At 39.1% G+C, this 14,895-nt stretch overlaps 1 protein-coding gene across 1 annotated transcript in view; it reads left to right on the plus strand.

The window, feature by feature from the left end:
* The first annotated feature begins 2,608 nt into the window (after nucleotides 1–2,608).
* The window catches only part of LOC149201258 (uncharacterized), a 103,760-nt gene continuing 91,473 nt past the window's right edge, over nucleotides 2,609–14,895 (plus strand). Inside the window, exon 1 of the mRNA XM_089402906.1 lies at nucleotides 2,609–3,698. Within this exon, the coding sequence (XP_089259032.1) occupies nucleotides 2,708–3,698 (991 nt within the window). The 5' untranslated portion in view covers nucleotides 2,609–2,707. The remainder of the gene's footprint in view (nucleotides 3,699–14,895) is intronic.

A 14,895-nucleotide genomic window follows, 5' to 3' on the forward strand; every position in this document is an offset into this window, starting at 1 on the left:
TGTACCTTGTCATCTACCCAAGCAGGCCCGTCATTTGGAACCTCTAGTTCGGGGTTTCCACCCAGGTGGGAAGGAGTCTCGAATGACTGCTCAGAGACTCCTGATAATTGTCCATTTCCCTGCCTGTCGTGCTGCCATAACCTGTTCTCTAGATTGTTTAAGTTCCACAACCTGTGCTCGAGTGAGGTCCTCATCCAAGAAAATCCTACTAGGGAGAGAAAACAACTTTTGCTTAGCCTTGAGGGTGCGGATTCGATCAGATGTAGTCCGAAACCTGAGGAAGAGAGTGGAGTCGTAGCCCAACCAGGCTCTGTCCAGAGCTATATCAGGGAGGCTAAGGGTATCCTGAAGGAACTTAGCCCCCACTTCCATAGGATTCGGAGAGGAGTGAGATAAGGGGAGACCTCTCACCTCGAGATTCAATTCCCTCACTCGTCTGGTGCGTTCTTCCATAAGTTTTGCTTGCACAACCTCCTCAACTGCTGCAAGAGGGGTAGGAGTTTTATCCTTTGCCCGAACCACTTGTGCCCAAGAATTGATGTGTGTCTCAATTTCTTGTTTGAAGGTGGCCTGTTGGGATCAAATTTCTTCCTGCTTGCTTTTAAGGTCGAGAATTTTTGCATGCAACGTATCATTTGGAGGATAGAGATTTTCCTGCTCTTTTCTTTCATGTAATATCTTCTTAAGGGATAAATTATCCCCTTCCACCTCTGAAGCTTTGGTAGAAAGGGTGTGTATTTTTGAAAGAAGCTTGTTGTTTTTCGTTTCCAGAAATTCCATTTTTTGCAAAATTTGTTTTACTTGCTCTGTCCAAAATGAAAAATTCAACTCCATGGTTTTTTCATGGACCCTAGCTTCAAGATGTACCCGTTGACCTTCAACCACTGTTACTACGGGTTCAGGAGAAGCTTGAAGCTCTATTATTACTAAAATTTAGATTAATTGGAATTTCCCAAAAAGGAATCCAATCTCCCCGTTTTTCTACAAAGTCTAAACTTTCTTCATATTTTTTCTTCCTACAAATCTAGTATATTTTACTAAACTTAATAAAAAAATACTTGAATATTTAAAACATTTTTGGAATAAATCACATTAGAAGATTTTGGTCGATGCGTTTTGAACCAACCAATGTGGTTCATCTCCAGGAAAAGATGAAGAAATAGATCAAGGTAGCAGGTTAAATAGGAAGAGAGGCCATCATAACGATTAGAAGAAAACGACTATATTTGATTTGGAGAGGAAAAGATAAATATTTTATATTATTTAAATATTTTATATTATTTAAATATTTTTTATAATTCAGAAGCGTTTGATTACAAACAAATTCAAAATTAAAAGTGCGGTTCCTTATGCTATCTTGTTAAGTGAAACACGGGCTGCTCCTATTGAAGCAATTGCTATGGTGCGAGTCATAATGTATTTAAAAAAATTGAGCAAATGGAAGAGGGTAGATGGCCTAAGGTTGTCTTTAATGATAGATTGTGCAACATATATGCTATCTTGTTAAGTGAAACATGGTTTATCCTATTGAAGCAATTGCTATGGTGCGAGTCATAAGGTATTTTAAAAAAATGAGCAAATATAAGAGGGTAGATGGCCTAAGGTTGTCTTTAATGACAAATTGTGCAAAAAAAAAAAAACAACCAAAAAAAAAAAAAAAACAAACTTGGATGCAGCAAAATAACAAATGGTTTAGTAAATGGGGTATTTGCTTGAACGCGTGTCCCATAAACAACAAAGAGATAAAAACTTTTGTTATGGAAAAGTTCCACAAGCGTACTTGGGATAATGAGCTAGGAAGAAAGAAAAAGTACTATATTGAAGTGTTTAATCCCACTCATAGTCATCAACCAAAAGCATACATAGAGGCCAATATCGCTTGGAGAGCCAAAATTCTTATTGCTCACTTAATGACTAATTCTCATTAACTCCGTTGTGAAATAGGGCATTGGAAAAAGCCAAAAGAAGTGTGGGAGGAAATAATATGCATTTTTTGTTCCTCAGGAAAAGTGGAAACAGAAAAACATTTCATTTTAGAATGCAAGGCCTTCAAAGACAACAAGAAAATTTATGCAGATATGCTAGCAGCTAGCTCTTGGAATAATCTATTTAGGGAGGGGCTTGTCGAGAAGTTAAGAGCATTTATTGTGAAGCTTGACAGAAAAATGGCCTAATACATCAAGCAAATAAATAAGCAATAGTCCCATAGGCTATTTTTAGCTTAATAAAGGTTAAAATAATTTCTTTCTTTCTTTCTAATACTTCTCTCTATATCCATAAAACCATAAAACCAGATATATTTTTATTTAACATTATTCCTAATCCAAACTTTCTAATCTTACCGTTCAAATAAAGCTAATTTACGAATAAAATCAAAACTAATTTGCTAATAAAATCAAAGAATCCCTTCGGTATTTCATTTCCAATTTTATGAGCAAGAAATTTATTTCCGGTAACTCGACAACTATAATGTACGAATTCAACCATTGGAAAAATCAACACAAGGATTACAAAAGATGAAAAGTAGAATTCAATTACAAAACACGAAAAGCATGGAAAAAAAAGATCACTATATTTTAGTTAAAATATTCATTCAAATTCAAAAGAAGCAGGAATATTAAAGGAGGCCGAAGGAACGCGCACGTACAGGTGGCAGAATAGGTTTGATAGCAGTCTTTTGCCTAACCGTGCAGCTTAAAACTCGTGCATGATACCACAGAAATTAGTAGAGAGTTCGACCTCAGTAGTCATGGACGCGGAGGCCTCCAAGAAGGAGCGGCTCAACAAGGAATTCCTGGAGCTGCAATCCATTTCTTCAGATCTGACAAACTTCATTGTCCAATGGAAGGAGCTCGATTGCCACTTCAACGAATTGGAGAAGCTCATGCAGAAGCGCTTCGAAGAGCTCGAAAGAAAAGAGAAGGAAAATGAAAAGGAGAAAAAATCTGCCGCAGAAAAGAACACTGGCAACCCTAACGATACCCCGGAGAAAAATTCCGCCGCAGAAAAGAGCACTGGAAACTCTAATGAGACTTCGGAGGAGAAATTCGCTGCAGAAAGTAGCACTGGCTACCCTAATGAGGCCTCAGAGAAAAAGTCCACTGCAGAAAAGAGCACCGGAAATCCTACAATGACGTCGCTTGCCTTAAATGACGACGTGAAGCCGCCACCGAAGCTGATATCTCTATGCGAGGAAATGGACGGTGAGGGCCTCATCAATTTATTGGCCAATTCCCGCCCTGGCATCAGGAGACACGAAGTCCCCGCGGCGCTAAGATATGCGGCCGACCCGGCCAAGCTGGTTCTACAAGCCCTGGCGTGTGTTTATGTGGACGGTGATGCCCAGAAATCGTATACGTACCTTCTGGGGCAGAGAAATGCCTGTAATTTGCTCTTGGACTCCCTTCGTTCTGTTTTGACCGCGGACAAGGTGTCGTCAGAGGCAAAAAATGACGCTCAGAAAATTGCTGCTGCATGGAAATCTAAACTCAATCTTGATTCTGGATCCCAGATCACTATTGTCGAGGCACGCCCGATCACTATTGTCGAGGCACGCGCGTTCCTGAAACTCTTGGTTTCTTACGGAATTTCGAAGGAATTTAAGGATGATGACCTTTGTGAGCTAGTCTTGCGCATTTTCCGTCACCCGGAGGTTTTCGAGCTCTGTCATGCCCTTCAAATCAGTCACAAGATACCAGGTTGGTGGACTTCTTCAATTTTTGGTATTAGCCGGCCTCTAGGTTCAGTTTAGTTTTTGTATTTAGGCAAAGTTTGCTTAAGGTTACATTATTAGTTTATACTGAATGCTTTATAAGTAGAATAAAAATTACAAAATTCAGTATTTTGTGCGCTTTAATGTGTTTTGCCCCTTTTTCTGTAGTGTTCTGTTTCGGTCTTTTTTGTTTTTGTTTTGAAGTATTCTCTTCTGTTCGGCGCCGATACTTCTCAGTTTCTAGCATATTTAGAGCTCTTTGTACCTTCTTTTATATCTTTTCTTTCTCTGTCTCGCACTTTCTTTTATTAATAATTTCTTTCAGATGCTAGATATTAGCTTTGATACACTGGTCTGTGAACTTTACTGCTCTCAGTATTGATCCATTGATTTGGTAGTTGCTTTTACATCCCACTTTTTTTTACATACACTATTTAAGTGTTAACTCTTTTTTTTGTCAGGAGAAAAAATCGACCACTTTCATTACAACAAAAGAAGTTACATTGTCGACAAGTCTAACCGACCACTCTTTAACTCTGTTAAGTCCCATTGACGTGCTTTTGCTATTATTTGTTAGACATTAATAAACCTATTTTATGGATTTTCATTATATAATTAAACCAGCCATCAATACCATTATCTTATTTTATTTATCTTCATTACATATTTAGTCCACTCATCGGCAACTGCTCGTAGTTAAGACTGTCTTATATGTTAACAACTAGGAGAATGGCCTATAAAACGACTAACATCCTTAATTTGACGGTCTCTTCAGAACACGGCTACAGCAAAATCTGTACATTTGTGTATACGCACTTCATGGCCGTTCCCTTGGTACATTGAGAAGAGATAAAAATCCCTAGATTTGAGCAGACAATTCTTTGAAATTCAGCCCTATTCAGCTCCCCTTTTACAATGTAATGTGCACGTGCTGTGGCTCCTGTGGCCTCCCTACCGGCCAGGTTTTCCTTTCTTTGTTTTGTTGGTAAATGGTTCTTTCTTAAGAAAATGGACTCTGTGGTGCCCCTTTCTTGGAATTGCCCTTCGAATGCAATTCTGAGTTAGGGCTTCAATAAACATATGACGGAATTGTGATTCATAACAGTGTGCTGCAATACACATCAATCTATTACGCAGCACAGGTTCCACATATCCCCCAATAGGCATAACAACACCAATTAGTTTCTATGATTTCAAATGAAACTTTCCACGGTTCTGTTACTCAACAGCTGGTCAGTGGTCACATGAACTACCCTAACTTTAGGTCAACCAATACTGCTCAGATCTATGTTGCAGGAAATGCTGGTCCTGAGCTTGGGCAAAAATGGTATCAGAACACAGAAACGCGTTTGGTATGGCCTAGAAATGCGATTCAAGCTGTACTACCACGTTTCACGTGGGGGAAACATGGCCCAATACGGTCTGAAATGTGTTTCCAGGTTGTATGACCACGTTTCCGCTTTTAAGTTGTGTGTGTGTTTTTTAGGTAATTTAATTGTTTATTTTATTTTATTTGGCGAATAAAATATCTTTTGGATGCTTCTAGATGGCTCTCACAAGTTATAAAAAGTCTTGCCTCATTCCCTCATCACACGAATTGAGCAAGTCATTTCACTTGGAGACGAATGATTTTAGCAAGGAGAAAATATGAAGAGAGTAGTGGTTTCAGCGATAAGGTGTTTTCAACAGTGAGCAAAGGAGATTTCGGCAACAAGAGAAAGAGATTTCATAAGCAAATTTGGAGTGGGGAGTTTCCGACTACGACATTCTTGGTTTTTGGCTCAACTATAGCCATATTTCTCGTCTTTTGTGGCATTTTGGGGTAGCTTCAACTACAAAAAATTAATTTGGGTTAGAAACATTCATTTTCTTAGTTTTGTCCCACTATTTCTTCTCTTTTTTGAAGGTTTATGTTCCAAAAACATTTTTTCTTTACAGATTTTTTTTTGCAACAATGGCTTCCAACTAAGGTGCAAGTTCAGGCCCGGAGTCTAACTTGAGGGCTGAATATTATTCTCTTTGGAGGCATGTTCAAAAGACTCAAAGATGTGGAGGTGGTGGCTCATGGGAATGGCAATGTAATCTTTGCAGTAATTCGTACAAGGGCTCCTACCCAAGAGTGAAGGCACATCTTTTGCATGGAGGAGGACAGGGGATTGCAGGTTGCACAAAAACAACAAACCCATTGGTGAGGAGGGCATGCCAAAGAGAGGAAGATGAGACAGATGGAATTAAAAGAAGGCATGAAGACCTTAGTCAAGCTGCTTCTCAACCTCCACCAAACATTGAGTCAAGGATTGTAGTTGAAGCAAGGAAGAGGAGAGCCACTTAACAGCAAGAACAACCACCATCCAATAATACCAAAGGGGCATCCTCTTTAGCTCAAGATAGCAGAATTGCTAAATTGGTGAATGTGCAAGCGAGAGAAGAAGATGATTCCAGAGTGGTTAGGTGCATTTATGCGTGTGGTATCCCATTCAATGTTGTTCTCTCTCTTTACTGATAAGATATGATAAGGGCAGTTAACAAAGCTCCTCAAGGGTATAAGGGGCCCAACTATGAGAAAGTGGAGGATATCTTATCACCAATTTGTTTTTCCTGGAGTAGCGCTGGGGTTACCATAGTCTTAGATGGATGGACAAATACAAGGCGCAGACTATTGATAAACATCATTGCCACTTTACCAAAAGGAGCAATGTTTTTAAAGGCGAAAGACTGCTCAAGAGAGGTAAAAGATTCACAGTCCATTGCTGATGTTATTATAAAATCTATTGAACAAATAAGACCTAAAATGGTGGTGCAAGTTATCACGGATAATTCACCATTTTGCAAAGTTGTAGGTTTAATTATTGAGGGGAGGTATCCTTGCATTGTCCATAATCTGAATTTGATTTTAGATGAGATCGACAATAAAGTTCCATGGATAAAGGAAATCATAGGGGAAACAAGGGAGATTGTTAAATTCATCACCAACCACCACCAATCTCAAGCAATATTTTGAGAGTACTCCAAATTGGAGTTGTTAAAAGTTGTTGAGACAATATATGCCTCAAACTTCCTAATGTTGCGCTGTCTTGTTGAGGTTAAGCAAGCATTAATTTCTATGGTTGTGAGTCAACTTTGGGCTGAGTGGAGACATGTAGATTCAGAGCGGGTATATATGGTGCATCAATTGTGCCTTGATGAGGAGTGGCAGAGCAAGATAGATTTCTTGTTAAAGTTCACAACGCCTGCATTTGAGCTTCTTCAGAATGTTGACACTGACCAACCTTTCTTAGGAGAGGTATATGATGGCATGGATACTATGGTTGAGAAAATTATGGAAATCATGTCACAAGAGTCTCAACAACTTTTGTTTATTGATGATCATTTTGTTGATTTAGTCAAGAAAATCATTGTTGATAGGTGGAACAATTTCAACACTCCATTGCACACTTTAGCACATGCCTTGAACCCCAAATTTTATGACGAGGAGCTTATTTCTCAAAGCAATGGGAAGATGAAGGCACCCCATAAGGATAGAGAAGTGGCTAATGGGGTGAAAAAAGCCCTCTGAGAATGTTTCCAGCTCATCTACACAGGGAGGTGAAGGAAGAAGTTGCTAGTTTTGGTGCAGGATTAGATGATTATTCAAATATGTCAACTTTGGAGGAGAGAATCACCACAAATCTAGTTAAGTGGTGGATTTGTCATGAAGCAAATGCTTTACATTTGCAAAACCTTGCCATTCGTGTTCTTTCACAAGTGGCAAGCTCTTCATCAACATAAAGGAATTGGAGCAACTATGGTTTAGTCATTCTGTGAAGCGCAGCAGGTTGGGCTCACAAAAGGCAAAGGATCTTGTTTATGTGCACTCCAACCTTCACCTTGCATCTCGTAGGGGTCCATAATATAACAATGATCCTTCTAACGAATGTGATGTGGACCTAGAAAGTCCTGATTTGGAGCTCTCTTGCTGCCTTGAATATTGAGGACAGGGAGCCTAGAAGTGGAATTGGCCAATCATCTTCTTCAACTCCACCATCCACTGTCGAGCATGCTTCTGCTTCTATTTTTGATGAGGATTTGTCTTCAGTCTTTATAGTACTTGCAACCTCATAGTCTTTATTGTACTTGCAACCTCATATATAAAATAAAGGTTGATTTTAAGATTTGCATATATAATAAAGGTTGATTTTGGATATTCCGACATTGTTATTTTCATTATGTGATCATTCACGATTCATGAGTAAATGTGATGTAAATTTAGAGACTTATAGTTTATGCATTGACGTTGGACAATTCAATCATAATGTTAAAACTTTAAATGTAATAAATTATAATGTATCATGTATGCTTTATGATTGCACATAACATTTCTTAAATGTCCCAATATATATATTGTGTTGCCCTGTTTCCAAAATTTGGGGGGGTCACGTTTCGTACCTGTACCCGTTTTCTCGTATCATGCAACTTAGGCTCAGCTTTGTTGTTTGACAATGTTATGTGCCTAACTCACTGCTTCTGTACCTATGTAATGACCCTTGCTGCTTCAACTTCAATTAGTTGCACCTTTTAAACCCTGAACATGTCCCTCATAGGCTACCCACTGCACAGAGTCATAAACCATCTCTTTTGTGGCCTTAGGCCAACCACTGTCAGTCGTTGCCCCCTTTTCAGCCCTCACAACCCCTGAGTGATGAGCCCAGCCTTTTATTGCCTCAGGAAAATGGTCCACTGCCTCAGGAGGATTTGATTCTAGCCTTTGTTTTCCATAGAAAGATGGTTTGCCGACATAGAAAGATGATTATCTAGCCAAATTTTGCTCTTGTAGCGAAAAAAGGTAGGAAGATTGACTAGCGTGGAATCTTTCACCACTAAAACCTATCAGAGAAAAAGGGTCTTAAAACCTTCCAAGAGCCTTAGCCCAAAATCAAGAAGAATGACAATCCATGATGATCATCATGAATTTACTCTATCCTTTTTTTTGTCGAGTAAAAAAAAACATCATTTTTCATTAAAAAAAAAGGTGATTACAGTAGCTTGTTTCTAATATACATTCTTCACAAAAAAAACCTGTCAATTGTTTGTCATTTTACTTAATAAAAACTTAGTGCAAAATCCTACTTACCTATCATATCCCCATTATCCCCTATGATTCTACTTTGAAAATCTATTAGCAAACCCCTATTTTTGAAGTGTCTCTGTCCCCCATTTATACAGAATTGCTTTGTTACAGGATCACAATAGTTCCTTCATTTATTACTGCACCTTGCTGGAAAGCATGAAAGTAAATCAAACATGTTTATGCTGCAATGCCCCTTTTTGATAACATGTTTGCAACCCCATGTTGCTCTCGCTACACATGCCTATATGTAATCTGTTGAAGGTTCTGCTCCAGATTTCGGATACGCCTCATCCATGCAAAAAGATTGATAGGATTGAATTGAGTGTATCCCTGTACCCATTCAATGACACTTTTTGAGTCCCCGAATATCTTTATGGTCTCAATACCCAACCATTTTGCACATAGTAGTGTCCCCCATAATGCTATGATTTCTGCCTGATTGTTTGTACCACTTCCTCCTTCCCACCAAAAGTGATAAAACTTACCAGGTTCTAATACAATATATGCCTCACATCCACATTTTGTTTGTAAGCATGCCCCATCAAAGAAACCCACTGGCATTTCACTCCAAATATCAATATACTTGGGATTACCTCTGTGGACTTTTCTAATACTTGGTCCAATCTCCCCGTAGTATGCAACAGTCTTAATAATAGTTGTCTTGATGTCTGGTTCTTGCTGCTCAAAGAGCTTTTTGTTTCTGCATCTCCAGATCCCCCAGAATATATAGAATGGTAACGTGGAGTGTTGTTTATGTGTGATGAACCAAGAAGATAGAACTCCCGCGATCGATCCTTGTCGTCACCTACCTTTGATGTTGAGAAGTGACATTACTCCATCCTAAATAGCACTTGAAAATGGACATTTTATAAAGAGATGAATAGAGTCCTCCATGGCCGCCCAACATCGGGAACAAATGCCTAGTCCATGCTGTCCTCTATGTATTAATATGTCCTAAGTGAGCACTCTATTGTGGAGGATGAGCCAATTGAAACATTTCAGCTTCATGGGTATGTCCCAATACCATATTTGTTGGAACCATTGGAACCTTTCATCAAGTGTATCTACATGAAATTTGAAATATATATTCTCGACAACGATCTGACCCTTTTTAAGGGTGCCTACCCAACACAATTTATCCTCTACTTTGGATAGAAAGGCTCTAGTTTGATTTAAACATTGGATGTAATCCTTCCATTCTTTACCCCAACTCCTCGACAATCCCATAGAAACTGCACTCTGCCACGTGCGTGTACCTAAGGTGTTGTTTAGATCAGTTGCCACCTACTAGATATGGGTAATAACCATTTGAGGTAAATGATAAATCAATGGGGCAGAAAGTGAATGGTAACCATCCATACCCTTGATAGCATCCAAACTGACCTAAAGCTGACAACCATCGCCAAGCTTCCATCTCATTTAAGCGAAGAGCCACTTTTTAGTTTTCATCATATTGTGCCAAATGAATGACACACCCTTTTGTACCTTAGCCCCTTCTCTAATCTATTGCATGGAATCACAATGATGTATGTATTTCCTTTTCATGATATTTTGCCAAATACCTGTACCATATAATGCCCGCCAACAAGATTTTGTGACCAATGAAATATTAAAGTGTTCTGTGTTTAGAATACCCCTTCTTCCACTCTGAATGGGTCGAGCAATGGAAGACAAATGGACCAGATGGTATTTCCTTCCTGTGCTTTTACTTGCCCATAAAAATCTAGCTGAAATTTTGTAGATCTTATGAATTATTTCCTTTGGCAGTATATACACATGCATCCAGTAGATTGACAAGTTCTAAAGGACAGATTTGACAAGATGAATATATAGAATGGTAACGTGGAGCGTTGTTTATGTGCGATGAACCAAGAAGATAGAACTCCCTTGTTTGATCCCTGTTGCCACCTACCTTTGATGTTGAGTAGTGACATTACTCCATCCCAAATAGCACTTGCAAATGGAAATTTTATAAATAGATGAAGAGAGTCCTCCATGGCTGCCCAACATAGGGAACAAATGCCTGGTCCATGTTGTCCTCTATGTATTAATATGTCCCAAGTGAGCACTCTGTTGTGGAGGACAAGCCAATTGAAACATTTCAGCTTCATGGGTATGTCCCAATACCATATTTGTTGGAACCACTGGAACCTTTCATCAAATGTATCTACAGGAAATTTGGAATATATATCCTTGACAACAATTTGACCCTTTTTAAGTGTGCCCACCCAACACAATTTATCCTCTACTTCGGATAGAAAGGCTCTAGTTTGATTTAAACATTGGATGTAATCCTTCCATTCTATAACCCAACTCCCTGACAATCCCATAGAAACCGCACTCTGCCACGTGCGTGTACCCAAGGTGTTGTTTAGTTCAGCTGCCACTTGCCAGATATGGGTAATACCCATTTGAGATAAATGATAAATCAGTGGGGCAGAAAGTGAATGGTAACCATCCATACCCTTGATAGCATCCAAACCGACCTGAATCTGACAACCATCGCCAATCTCCCATCTCATTCCAGTAAAGAGCCACTGTTTAGTTTTCATCATATTGCGCCAAATGAATGACACACCCTTTTGTACCTTAGCCCCATCTCTAATCCATTGCGTGGAATCACAATGATGTATGTATTTCCTTTTCATGATATTTTGCAAATACCTGTACCATATAATGCTCGCCAACAAGATTTTGTGACCAATGAAATATTAAAGCGTTTCACGTCTAGAATACCCCATCCTCCACTCTGAATGGGTCGAGCAATGGAAGACAAACGGACCAGATGGTATTTCCTTCCTGTGCTTTTACCTGCCCATAAAAATCTAGTCGAAATTTTTTTGATCTTATGAATTATTTCCTTTGGCAGTAAATACAAATGCATCTAGTAGACTGACAAGTTATGAAGGAAAGATTTGATAAGGGTGAGTCTGCCCCCCAGGGAAAGCCATTTATTTTGCTAAAAGAAATTTTTCTTCTCAAATTTTCTTAACAACCACTCCCAATCTTTATTTCCGTATTTATTAAGTTCTGTGTATATCTGAGGTAATGGAATCCCTCATCTATCTAAATCTTTGCAATTTCCAACATATGACAAATCTCCATACTAAATGCTGCAACCTGTGAATCTGTGATAAGGACTGATTTACCTTTGTTCATAAATAAACCTGTAGGCTTACCAAATGCATTTAGAATTTCATAAATCTGACTCCATTCTTCTTTGTTATTTTCTCCACCCAGGAACGGATTATCCAGATTCTCTTTGGGGCTTTCCCCTCATAATTTCATTTTTAAGTGATTAGCAAGTTTTCATCCATTTACCCAAAATTTAACTATTATTATCCGAAGTTATCTAAGTAACATTAAATAGTGATCTCTCCCTTTTTAAATGACTATAGCCTATGGAGTTAAATAGGCTACTACATCCTCCCTTGGGCAATTAATTTGAAGAGAACATTGCAGTCCCCCCTTCCCAACATTGTTTGTCCTCAAACAATTGCAAATTCAAGTGTTGCAAGCTCTGTTTTCCTTTCTATATGGCATCCTCTTCAGGTAGATCCTTCCGCTTGATAAGATATTCAGAGATCATCCAACCCCTCAATCTCCTCTCTCAAACAACCATGATAGCTTCCAGAATCAATACTAATTGTTTCTCCTCGTCTAAAGGGGGTAGCTCAGCTAAAGTAGTAACCTGTTGACCAACTGCCTTCTTAAGGAATGATAAATGGAAGACATTGTGGATTTTGCTTCCCTCTGGCAGCTCCAGTTCATATGCTACTTCACCAATTTGTTTAATTATTTTGTAAGGCCCATAAAATCTTGGTTTTAGTTTCTTGACACCACTTTTCTTGAGTGAAGACTGTTTATATGGCTGCAATCTTAGGAAAACTAAAACTCCTCCCTCAAAGGTGCACTCTACTTTTTGCCTCTCCGCATACATCTTTTGCTGGTTCTAGGTGGCCTACAAATTCTCTTTTGATGAAAACTTGACTAAATTGGGAGAGGGGGGGGGTTGAATCAGTTAAGTACATTCATGGACATTAATTTGATTTTCTTTAAACTCATTAACTGAACCATTAAATGAGCAGACTGATACATAATGACCAACAAATTTAATATGCAAACAAGAGGTAACAAGTAAATCGGAAACATCACATCAACACATAAAAGCAACACATATGGACACCAGATATAAGTGGAAACCCATAAAGGGAGAAAACCACGATATTGTTATTGTTGTGATGCAAATACAAGCTCCTACTCCCTTATTGCACCTGCTTTTCTGTAGGCTTCAACCTAGAGGAGGCCACTACCTCAATATTTTTGCAAGCTACAACATGCAAGGAAGCTCCAACTCCAATTAGTTTTATGCAAGCTACAACCCATAGGAGGTTCTTACCTCAACAGGCTCCAACCTATCATTTATCAAGCTGCAACTTGAAAGGAGACTACAATCTCCTGATACATAAGGAAAACAATGTGCTGTTTTTTTTCCTGGAAAGAAAAATCGTAATTTCCATTAACATAGAAAATTACATGTTGTAAATGCCATTGGCATATGCTGTAAAGTGACCATGGTCAGCTATGAATTGTTGCAAAACTGATATAAAAACCTACATAAAACCTTGGTCGGGTATACTGATAAAGTTCATATACAATATTATTTACATATCCAAAACTGATTCATAAATATTAACATAAAAAAGTGATGGATCTAGGGCCTGTCTGCCCTTTGTATATCCTGGTCCATATAAGGTCTATGGTAGTATTGATAGATCTGTGCATGAGTATGCTCTCTGATCAGCCATCCTCCTCGAGGATGATGCGTTGCTGCTTTCGATAGCCTGTCCGCAAATGCATTGCGTTCCCTGTAGATATGAGTACAAGAAACAAGATCAAACTGTGATTTTAGAGATAATACATCATCCAATATTGTTCTGAGTGTATATGCATGGCATGTTGTAGTGCAATTGAACCAGTTTATGACAATCTTTGAATCTCCATATATTTGTAGTTGTCTACAATTTTTGGAAATAGCAAAATATAAGAGATGGCGTAGGGTAATGAGATCTACATAATTGTTAGTGCCATCTCCCAGCCCCAGGCAGATATGGTAAAAATTTGTTTCAGATATGTGTAGAATGATGCCTCCACCGCAGCCTTGATCTTGTGCTGCTCCATCAAAATAGGCCCAAGGTTTCTCTTTATCTATGACTTCTGGTATAATGTTCCTTGTCCGGGTAAGTTGTGCCTCTTCCGAGATTTCTAAGTAGCTCTTACAGATCTTTGGGATAATCTGAGTCCAAACAATTTGTTTCCCCTGAAAGATAATACTGTTTCTGCAAATCCAAATGTGCCAGGACACTATGAGAGGCAAGTTCCTAGCTTTCGGGAGTGTTGCAGTATCCCACCAGCTGTTCCAGGCCGTATTCATGTCATCCTCGGTCCATGTGTTAGGTATATTAAGAATCTGTAGTACCTGTGCCCAGACTTGCTGAGTAGTGGGGCAAGTGAGGAATAGGTGATTGGTTGTTTCCTCCTCGGCTTTACAAAGAACACACCATGTAGGACCCAAGAATGCCTGTGTCCTTAGATTTGTTCCAGTCGGGGCTTTTTCCGAAATGATGTTCCACATGAGTAATCGGGTGCATGGAGGACCATGTAGCTTCCAGATATTACGCCGCCAACTTTTCAATATTTCTGGTTTGTGTCTTGCATGTATTGTTGTATATCTGTCCTTTGGGGGTATAGGTCCCATGCTGTGCCAGTCCCCATAGCAGCACATCCGGCTCATCCCTTAATCTCACATGTGATTTTGTTAAAGCCATCAAGTAGGTCCCCCACTCCATGTGCCATTGAGCTGGAATATCCAATACCGTCCCCGTAACCAAGCTTGCTGGTATATTGTTGAGTTGTGAGGGTCCCCAATTTGAGCTATGTTGACAATATCCATTTGATTAAGGATGGAAATCAGGTCCGGAGGAAGTAGGTGGGAGTTTTCGCATCCAATCCATGGGTCAATTCCAATACGGGTTGACCCTCCATTGCCAATCCTCCAAATGAGTCCCCTTCTAAT

Source organism: Pinus tabuliformis, chromosome 2_1, assembly GCF_031772625.1.
Source record: "Pinus tabuliformis cultivar Carrire ecotype Pingquan chromosome 2_1, CPIR1, whole genome shotgun sequence".
Taxonomy (NCBI): domain Eukaryota; kingdom Viridiplantae; phylum Streptophyta; class Pinopsida; order Pinales; family Pinaceae; genus Pinus; species Pinus tabuliformis.